This window comes from Plectropomus leopardus, chromosome 13, assembly GCF_008729295.1.
Source record: "Plectropomus leopardus isolate mb chromosome 13, YSFRI_Pleo_2.0, whole genome shotgun sequence".
Lineage (NCBI taxonomy): Eukaryota > Metazoa > Chordata > Actinopteri > Perciformes > Serranidae > Plectropomus > Plectropomus leopardus.
Window position 1 is genome coordinate 27,944,810 of NC_056475.1, and position 10,776 is coordinate 27,955,585.

At 39.9% G+C, this 10,776-nt stretch overlaps 1 protein-coding gene across 1 annotated transcript; it reads right to left on the reverse strand.

Annotated features, from left to right (window-relative positions):
* Window positions 1–3,069: 3,069 nt before the first annotated feature.
* LOC121953053 (putative transcription factor ovo-like protein 3) lies at window positions 3,070–8,573 on the reverse strand. Its single transcript, XM_042499981.1, has 4 exons — window positions 8,072–8,573; window positions 7,716–7,945; window positions 5,291–5,480; window positions 3,070–3,516 (listed from the first exon to the last, which is right to left on the reverse strand). Exons 1-4 carry the CDS (start codon window positions 8,169–8,171, stop codon window positions 3,182–3,184), a joined length of 855 nt encoding a protein of 284 aa, XP_042355915.1. The 5' UTR covers window positions 8,172–8,573; the 3' UTR covers window positions 3,070–3,181.
* Between the last annotated feature and the right edge of the window lie 2,203 nt (window positions 8,574–10,776).

The following is a 10,776-nucleotide window of genomic DNA, read 5'->3' on the forward strand; positions in this document are numbered from 1 at the left end:
CACCCGGAGCACCTCTGGATGGCCGATGAACTACTACTACTGGTTATTAAAGTGCTCTTTCTTCAGAGTTAACTGTTATCACTGGTGATAGACGGGTTTGTATATGAGGATAAAAGAAGTGTGGTACTTTGTTGGGTATTTTTCTGTTAGGTGTGTGGGTGGAACTTTTTTTTATATTTCAACTTGAAAAATACCTTGACAGCAGACCAAAAATAGCTTGCATTTATTCCAGTGCCGAAAAAGTTTTCTAGCTTCCGGGTTTACTTCCATGGAATGCCGTACACTGAATATGCACAGTAGAGTTTCTCTCTCTCTTTTTTCGTACCAGGAAAAGTGTTACCAAAATAGACTCACCATGGATCATAAATTCATAATAGAGAGAGTCATAATTGACTTTGTTTGCAGTTGGAGGTTTAACAGTTTAACAGATGTTTCTTTTACAATGGGGTAAACACTTTCTGGAGGGGATTTTTTTCGTTGCAATACAACGAAAATTCATTAATGTTGAAATTTTTCTTGTTTGTTTTTTTTTTACTTTACTCTTTTTGTTTTACTAATTTTTTGGTCATTCTTTTGTAACTGTTTGCTAGTTCATTGCTAATTTTTAGGTAGTTTCTTGTTAAGTTGCTCATGCTTCCTATCAAGCTTCTAAATGAAATCAAGCCGATTTGCCCAGGTTTCAAAGGGTTAAATAGTAAAAAGGGCAGGTGAACTATTACGATTTGCAATACTGAAATTATATATTGGTGCTACACTGTTGAATCACTGGTAATAAATAAAAGCCGGTGCAGTTCATTTCTGTTTGTCTATGAATATCTTTCCAAGAGAGAGTGATCTAATGCATGTTTTTAATTCTCTTAATCTTCATCATGTTTATGTCTTGTTTTCTTTCGTCCTACCACTAAAGGGTGTGTTTCTGTTTCTCAGCTGCGTTTTATCAAAGCGGTGGCAAGTAAACAACTGTTTAAGACATAGAGTGTATTGTTACTCCTACTTGCATTGCCCTCAGCTGTGCAGGCTTCCTGCCCTGTTATTTTTCATTCCAGTGTTGACACATGAAGCATGCATGGAGCAGATGTTACCAGCAGCCAATCTGAGATCACCAAAACCATGAGCTGGTATGCTGACGTTGCTGATCATCCCAATCACCAGAAAAAAATGTTGGCATTGTAGGTTTCTGCAAATGATGGATACGTTACATTTGTACATTATTTTTTGGTAAATACATTTTTACTTTACGTCTTTCACCAACGCTATAATGCAGGTTTAAGCACAAAAAACCCCACTGAAAAACAGAAACTTTACAGGCCACAAACACTGCTGGGGCACATCAGGATGTGCCGAGAAAAACACCCAGTGCCAAACAACAATTCAACCACTATCCACTTGTAAAAATATGATGTAAGCTTCTATCTTGTTACTCAGAGGCTATATATTCCTTTAAATGGCTTGATTTTGTTTATGACAGATTACAGCTCACCCAGACCATTTGACCAGTAGAAATACCTTTCAAGTTATAATTCAACCATAAAATGCAACTTTACACCTGCCAAAAAGTGATTTCAGCTTCTATCTTCTGACTGAAAGGTTATACTGTATATGCCTCAAAATGACTTGATTGGTGTTTTTTTGTGACAAGTTGTAGCTTATCCAGTCCTTTTTTACCAGTTTAAATACTTTAAAAAAGGAGAATCAAACCAAATTTCTGGGTTTTTTTTGTTTTGTTTTTTTTTTTGCTTATGCACACACACACACACGCACACACACACACACACACACACACACACACACACACACACACACACACACACACACACACAGTTGCATGCATTCAGATTATACAAAACAAACAGGCCTACAGTATACCTGCCCCTTAGCATTTGTAGATGGGTCAGTGTTTGAGATAATATCATACGTATGTCCTTGAGGTTAGGCCCTTATCAAGTGGGTTTCAATTTAATATTCAACATGCAGAGTCTTATTTTGGGGGTTTAGGATATGTTGGAGTCTTAATATTAGGTTTGCTGAAATGTGTGGACCTAAATGCAGACACAGTGGCATAATCGAAACAAAAAGCGAGCTGATGAGTCCAAGCATCTAAGTAGTCCAACAAACAGCAGGCAACAAAAGATCGATAATCCAAAAGAAAGAAACTAAAATAAGAACTAACCATAAAGAAATTATAAACCAGAGATAGGAACAAAGATGGAACACAAGGAGCAAAACAGAGCAAACACAGGACCGGAGAGCACAACAGGCAAACCAACAGAGTGAAGGGACTTAAATCCAGCAGGTGTGATCAAGACTAATCAGGTACAGGTGAAACTAATCAGGACCATCAAAAGAGGAGGGAAAACACACAATAGGGAGGAAGTGGAAAGGCAGACATTAGGATGCAAACATGAGGATGCAAAGTGCAAAATAAAACAGGAAATAAAACACAACACCAACACATAACACCCAAACCATGACACTAAAAGTTATGCTGTTGCATAAAGGCAAAACCTTTGAAAATAATCTCTAAAAAATGCAGTTTCGCATAAGCCAAAAGGTGATTTCAGCTCCTTTCTTGTGACTGAAAGTGTTCTCAAGACCTCAAAATGACTCAGCTTAATTCATGATGATTTTTTTGTGACAGATAATTATAACTGTCAATAGCCTGCTCTCTTAAAAGTTGTGACATCTGTGAAGTCTGATTGTGTGAATAAACTGGATATATTCAAGTTATTATCTTGGAAAAGGAGTCGTGCTCACTAACAGATTTTTTTATTAAATTGCTGCCAAAATTTGAGAGAAATACATCTATTGAGTGCATAAAAAAGATTTAAGATTTAAACTTAAAGCTGTGAAAAATGGCAGCAAAAACAAAAGCATTTTATTTAAGTTTTTGTTCAGCGCACATGTTAAAATAAGGAACAGTACCCATAGACAAAAGAGAAAAATAAATATATGGGCTATTAAACAATAACAAATTTCAAAATAACTTTTGATACTGATACTATTTTATTTTAAAAGTAAACAGTGCAAGACAAAAATAAAAGAAACACTAAAAAATTAATCAAAGGGGTACAAATATAGATGGCCTGAGTGTTACACTGTTGAATAAAAATTCAAAAATTCATTTAAACTAGCAAATTTTATTTTCAGTGATGGAACAGCTACAACACAGTGTATCTGAGAGTCAGAATGCTCCGTCCATGTAGTATGCAGGGCTCGAGTACAGCAGATAGGGGTTGAGTTTATGCTCTGCTGAGGCAAAGCTGCTGTTCTCGTGGGCCTGGCGGCGGTAGTACCTGCGGAGGGCGGGACTGCCGGGGTGGCACTGCCTCACATGCAGGAAGTACTCATCAGGACGGCTTGATGTGTACCCACAATCCTCACACACAAAGATCTTGGAGCGTCTCTGGCGGTAGGCGTACTGCTGGTGAACGCCGTGGATCTTCCTCATGTGGGACTCCAGAGAGCAGCGCTGTGTGAAGGCTTTCTCACACAGCTCACACTTGTAGGGACGGATACCTGCAGCAGAGGGAGACAGAAGACAGACTTTAGGTTTCCCTGTCCATGATTGTGTGGAGGATTTATGCAATCAGATTGGCAATGGAAGAAATTCCAAATCTTGCAACCAAGGCTCTCATAGGAAGACATCTAAAAGCACGAATAATCAACAAATTTACACACGGAGACAAAAGACAAAAAAAAAGCCTGAAAATGATTATGAAAACATAATTTTGAATCAATTCAATCAACATTCATCGTAACATTTTATAGTCTCACAGCAGATTTGTTTACGGAGGGTTTTCTTTATCAGTTCTTGGTTTTACCTCTGATTTTAGGCTTTGGACTCTTTTGAGCTCGAAGCAGTTGTAGAATGTTATCACTTATTTTAATACCACACATAACTAAAATTTTAAGGACACTTCACTTTTACTCAGCTGTGGTTCAAATGAATTTACAGTGTTAACATTCATAATGAACACATTCAAAAAGGGTTTTTTCCTTATCTTGTCAGGTAAAGCATCTTTGAGTATCTTGAAAAGCATTAATCGCTGCATTATTAAAGAGACAAAGTCAAAATCGAGTATATGTGCGCGTCGTGTTTGATCAGTGTGCTGAACTGTGGCCCAGCTGTTACAAGGATAGTCAGTGGTACTTGTGTATGTGTACTTGTTTATGTTTATCTGGAATTTTCTGTCTCAGTAATTATGTACTCTGTCTGTTCGATGCATGCTTCCTTGTGTGCAGTGATATGGGTGGTGGTTGTAGTTCGGTAGAAAGAAAATAGTTCCTACATGAAACTATTCATAACAAAGTTTGTGGATTATCTTGAGTAACCTGGTGATGATTTCTAGAGAATGACATTGCTACTGAGGTTGGTTTTTTTGGGGTGTTTTGAGCACCACAAGCCATCTAATTCCATTACATTCAACAAAAGACAGATATTTCCACAGCGTGTTCTGTATATCTCAAACCAAAACAATCTAGATTGATAAATAGCACTACAAAATAGCACTACCAACACGTTCTCATTCCAACTCGTCACATGGTGCCACTTTGTTAGTGACCTACTGCGTGTACTTATGACGTTTCAGGTATCCTTCTGTGTCAGCTGTTTACACTCCAGGATGCTGTTACGGTGACGTCAAAACAAATGCACACTGTGGCATGACTTCATGGTTGGATGATGCAGCCTGTTACCGTGATGTCACAAAATGCACATGTGGTGGGATGAAGCAGCATGGTCCTTATGTTTACACAACAGTGCAGACTTTCACAATGGTTAGGATTAGGTGATAAAGTTACGGCTGGTTAGGTTTAGTCAAAAGCAGCACATGGTAGGGTGTAGAAAAAAAAAAAAGCACATATCCTCAACGGAAGTGAACGCCAAACTCTGCTGTCCTTCAGCGTTTCATGCGCACGCAACCTGTTCCATCCGCCAACATTCTAAAGTGACACCACACGTGCGCGTTGCATGTGGACGCACCCGGTGCCTTCCGGCCGTCCCTCAGTGTATAATAATTGCAGCAATTCTATGCAAACGCCCTCTCATCTGATCGGTCCAGCCGCATTCTGGTTGGATGCGGAAGGTGGCTTCTGGCATCACGCTCGTATACCACAAAGCACTAACAGAGCGGTGCTATTTGACGAGTTCGGAGTGAGAACAGGCTGGCACTACATGCAAGAGGTTCTAATATTTAAGGCCTTTGCTAAAGAAGCCTATCAACTCCAGCACTAATAATTCCATTCCATTGTGTGTGTGTGTGTGTGTGTGTGTGCAAAGTTCATCCCTGACCTGTGTGTGTTCGCATATGCCTCTTAAGGTCGAAGGTATCATTAAATCCTTTGCCACAAAATCGACATGGATGGCGCTTCACCAGGCTGTGGCACTTGAGGTGTCGAGTCAGCATCCGCTGCAGAGGGAAGATCTTGTGGCACACTGAGCACACAAAGTCCCCTGAGCCGGGGGACACACGGGGACGAGGCTGGGAGAAAGAGAAAAACACTCACTGAATGAAAATATGGATAAAAGCTTCAGGAACAATTTATAATCTAAACAGCTTTTTAAGTGAGCCAAGCATTCAAACCTGGTGTACATGTTAAATGATGTTTGATGGATCATCAGGCCCTGCATCAGGTAGGCTGTGCCATCATAAATCTACTGAGTCCTCTGACAGGAAACTAACTCTGACCTGATATTTTTTTGCTGTCTTAAAATTCTAGCTGCTAGACACAGCCATAGAGATGCATATTTCAGCTTAGGCTAGGCCCCACTGATAGGCACTTTCATCTGATTGGCAAGGCCATTTTTTCCTCCAAAATTAGCATGTGTATGCAGGTTTTTTAAAATGGGAAAAAAAATTTCCAGCGCTACTAACGGAAACCATTTGGAGCTGATAAATATCTCCTGCAGAGTCATTTGTCCTGGAGTGAATGGCAACTTTCCCATTAAATGACAAAGCTTGGTGGTAGCTGGCTTTTTGTGCAGTGGGAAAGGGGCTTTAGTAATCAAGCCATCACCCTTGCTTATCTAGCTCGACTTAGAAATAGTACACCACATAGGTTCTAGTTATATTAGAAACCCTTTATACAATATTCTTTGCTCCAGTGCAGATTTATAGCATCCTTGAATCAAATTCTCATACAAGCAAAGAGCAGATAATTGGCTCCATGAGCCAGACTCATATCTAAATTATATTCGTTTAGGCTAAACGTCATTGGTTGGACCAACTGGCTTGATATGGTAGGCAACCACCAGCACTGTATACTCACTGGAATGAGACCCCTCTAGTCGCTAGACCACTTTTCCGCTGACTGAATGATAATGCCTCAGCAAAAAAAAGCCACCCCCTGCAAGTTCCTTTTTATGTTTATTTTTGTCTAAGGCTTTCCAGTTTCCTTAAAGTTGCCCATGGAGCTTTGAGGTCATTCTACAGCACATTGCTGACCTATTTCTCACTATATCTTCCACTGCCTCCAAAGCTCCCTTTACTCTACAACCAATCTACCAATCCCCCATTACCTATTTGACTTCACCTGCTCCAAAACTACCTTTTGCATACTCTCACAAAACCTACACCCTTCTATGCCATCTTCTCTTGCTTATTTTAAACTCCGCACATGAATTAACAGCTGCCCATATACCCTGTATGGTAGTACTAGGCCATTATACTTTGAGTTATGCTCATCTCTCCTCTCTTTCCATGGCTCAACCATTCTCCTGCCACTCAGTGCGACTTTCTGCAGGCATCCTTTATTGGCAGGGGATGCTGATATCCTGTGAAGTACTTATCGCTGGAATTCACACACGCAAAGTGTTTAAAACATCCATTCACGTACACTGGAAATGTGTGTGCCGATGTTAACATGAAGCAGATCATCTAATCTTGGTTACAGAAAATATTATTGAGATGGCAAAAAGTAAGTTAGAGATTTCTTTGCTTGGACCGACAATGAGGCGGAGCTGCTACTGAAAGTAACACAAGACTGTAAGGTGGTCAACAGCAGTGGAAAACCACCTGGAGTCATTGCAAAGCAAATATAGCAACATACTGTATTAAAGCAGCATCGACAGGATTATAAATGGCCGAAGAAAGCCATGACAATGGGAAAGAAGCACCAACATGAGAAGGATAAAAACACAACAGGTATGTTGAGCTATAATATTTTGACCAGCTGTGAATCATAAGACCATTCCTTAGGTGAATGTGGGCGTCTGCATCATTGATTTCAAAAGTCTCTATTTCCACCAGCCAGATTAAAATGCACCCCGAGTGTACAAACTAAAAATGAGGCAGCAGCATTTTCAGATGTCACCGTTTTAGTGGTTCCAAACGCCAGAGTAGTATGGAAACTAGGCATAAAACAAAAGTATCTTAGTGTGGACATGCTCCCCATTGTCACTGTAAATTCTGAATTCCTGTTTTTGCAGACTCTTGGGATTTGCTCTTTTCTTAATTGTAGTGGCAAATGGTGCTAAGCAGCTGCCTACATTGCATACATTCAGTCCATGTTTTCCACTCCAGTCCATTTCCTACAGGCAGATGTCTTTCAAGTTCTCCTATTTATAGCAGCTACTTACTATTGCTAGCTAATGTGTGATAGTTATCAACACATAGTAAAAAAGTTCCAAAAGTTGGACCTGCATTATTACGGAAGCCATTACATTTGGTCACATTGTAGAGGTGACACTATACTCGACAAGAAATATCTGACCTTACCTTGGCTCTGCTTACCAGTGCCAGTGGACTGGGATGGTAGAAGGAGCCTCGTAGCATGAGTGTGGACCAGTCCGGTCTGGCGTCAGCTACTGGTCTTTGAGATCCTGCCAAAGGTACAGGCACTCTGAGTCCAGCTGCTGTAACACATCCTAAGGCTACTGACTGAGGCACAGCTGCAGGCTGCTGGGCGTCACGACTGCAGGATATTTGCTCCACAGCAAATTCACTCACTAAAATGGGATAAAATGGTTTGCAACGAGGTCAAATTACATACAAACGATACAGCTTAACAGGACTAAACTAACTTAGATGTTATTGCTTATTTTTGATGGCTAAAAAGTCAATTAAATTCTTACCGATTGTATCGTCGTCTTGCCACTGGAGCTGCTCTGTCTCCTTCCATTGCCATGCTCCACATGCCCCACGTTTCTTCTTCACAAGGAAAGACCTCGGCATCCTTTGAATTCTCTCTGTCTTAATCCTCTTTTTCTTCTGTTGATCTTTTATTTCACTCTCAGCCTCTGATCCTTTGCACTCTTACTGCTTTTAGTTTTACAGTCAACCTATCACCTTACTTTTAATCCTTCCACGAAACCCTCATCAATGGACAACCTGCAGGTACACTATCCCAGCAAAATCACTGCACTCATTTCCATAGCACTATCTGGAGAGAGTGGTGCTCTATGATGGGGAGTTGGAGGCTCAGTGATTTGACTGGAGTACACCTGCATTGACTGTCCGTGTACACCATTTTAACTGGTCCTCCACCGGTTTTGCATGTCAGGTAGTGAGAATCCGGGGAGCTTCACATTCAAGTGGCCCTTGGCATGCAAATTTTTGCCCCGGACCAAGCCCTGGCCCCAGACAAAGGGCGAAGTCTGAGTAACAGGAGCAAGTACAGAGGAGCCACAGCCTTAACTGCTAGGTAAATCAGCCCTTTCTCTTTTTTTAGCCTCTTTCTGTTGCAATTGTTTGGTGGGATTATAAATGTACACAAAAGCCATTCAGAAACTTGCTGTCTGTTGACAGTTCTTTACATGACTGCACATACATCGTGGTACTCTTTTTTTCCACTGATGAATTGTTTATTAAAATGACGCAAAAAAAACTGTAAATCACCAAGAACATAGGGAACTCCACACAGGAGTCAGCAATACATTAGACAATAAATAGTAAATAATAATAATAATGAATAAATTTCATAAGATAAAAAAAGTCTAGACATGCTATAGGGGTAAGCAGCAGCCTCAGCAGTGCTGAACCTGTCACATTTGGCACCCTTGACAAGCCCCCGCACTCCTATGTCCACTGAGAACTTTTACAAAGGAACAATAATAAAGTGAACTGCAGCATCTCGTTTAGTAGTCTGCACAGTCAGTGCATGCTTAAAAGGAAAACCGCGTGCGCCTCATTTCACTGGACTCTGCATGGCAAATACAAATGCTGCTAGAGACTAAACCCCATCATGCAAATAGCAATAGAGGTCACTCCAAGAACATTAGGAGGATCAGACAAACTGTAGCACAGTTTAAACACACTTCAACCCCACCTTAATGCTACAGCCAGCCAGTGTGTCCCACAATTCAACAGTGCCATTCACAATGCTGTCAATGTTGGCCCAATGAGGAAGAAAAAAAACAGCTACACACAGTTCACAGCATTTGGGTTTGAAGACACATTATCACAAGATATGATTCATAATATTCATTTGTTTGGGTGCTTAGTGTAAATGTCTTCAGACAGAATAAATAAATGTGCCTATTGATAATAAATAGATAGATATTAAACATGTAAAACAAACAAGCAAACAAACAGAAAAAGCTAAAAAAAAAAAAAAAAATTAAATATGGATAATTATATAAAAGTCTCCCTTAATTAATTCAACTAAGCAACAAGAAATTGCATCTTACATGTTCAAAGGGGAGTAGAAGGAAGTATAATCTAATTATTTCCTACCCCTTCTAAGCTAACCAGTTAATCATTTTGTGAACTTTTTTTCTAACATAATCTCTTAATACTCAGTGATGATATGAAATATTATCATTTCCTAAAATGCCTGCTGAGACTGTTGACTGTACTGTGTGCTGCTGCCCTATCTGGAGCTGCGCTCTAACTGTATGCAAAGCACCAGCCTGCATGCAGCAGCATGGAAATGAAATGGTAAAAAGGCAGCTTCACTTTTCTTTGTGCCTGGAGTTTTACCACTGGACATGATGAGCTAAGTTGACTTTAAAAAGGCAGAAGTACTATATCTAAAGAGAGGAGGCTGTCTTTATAATAAAATCACTTCATGATTACATTGACAGTCACCACTTTTAGTCTCCGAAATGCTGACTGAACTTTATTTAACATATTTGCACGATTCAAAATGAGCTTGACTGTCAGGCCGTTGTACCTGACAGTCGTGAGAAGTTTTTGTAGCTGTGTTTATGACGCAGGAGGCCATGTTTAACTGTCACTGTGTTCATGGTCAGCCACACCCTTGTTGCCTCTTTTCAGTTAGAAAAGAGGTTTGTGTGAGTTCAGTCACAGCTGCTCTTCTTTATTTATCGTGTCTGTATTCTTTGACATAAGATTAAAAGATGCATGTCAGTAAAGCACATTTTGAGGCTATGTTGTGAGACTCTATTTGTCAGCAGCTGTATTAAGTTGAAAATGAAGCGTAGAACCTTAAAGTTGATTCAGAACATAAGAAAGGTTCTTTGAAATCAGGCTTTTGTTTAATCTTTAATTTACTTTATCTATCATTTAAATCATCCATATTTATTAGTATTTTGGGGAATTAGGTTTCCCACTGAGTCTAACCTCAGTCCTTAAACATAAACCTTTATCCCAAGGAACTGAGCTGATAAAAAATTTAGACTCACAAGTCAAAGGATAGTGTTAGGTCATGGGTGAAATCACGAAACCAAGTAACTTTATGCAAGAGACTTGCAAATGTGGTTGTGTTCATATCGTCAAATGTACTTTACTCAGTGATGATAATCTATAACAGAGTGGCACCTCGCAGTCTCTGTCATAGCACCATCAGCTAGCACTTCACTTCCTCCTGTAGTGCTTT

Bases quoted from the DNA above. Each gene is read 5' to 3' on its own strand.
- LOC121953053 (XM_042499981.1), bottom strand. From the start codon at position 8,171: ATGCCGAGGTCTTTCCTTGTGAAGAAGAAACGTGGGGCATGTGGAGCA. The intron at 5,481-7,715 runs GTAAGGTCAGAT...TCTTTCTCCCAG, and splicing joins CACTGGTAAGCAGAGCCAAG to CCTCGTCCCCGTGTGTCCCC. The intron at 3,517-5,290 runs GTCAGGGATGAA...CCTCTGCTGCAG, and splicing joins GCATATGCGAACACACACAG to GTATCCGTCCCTACAAGTGT.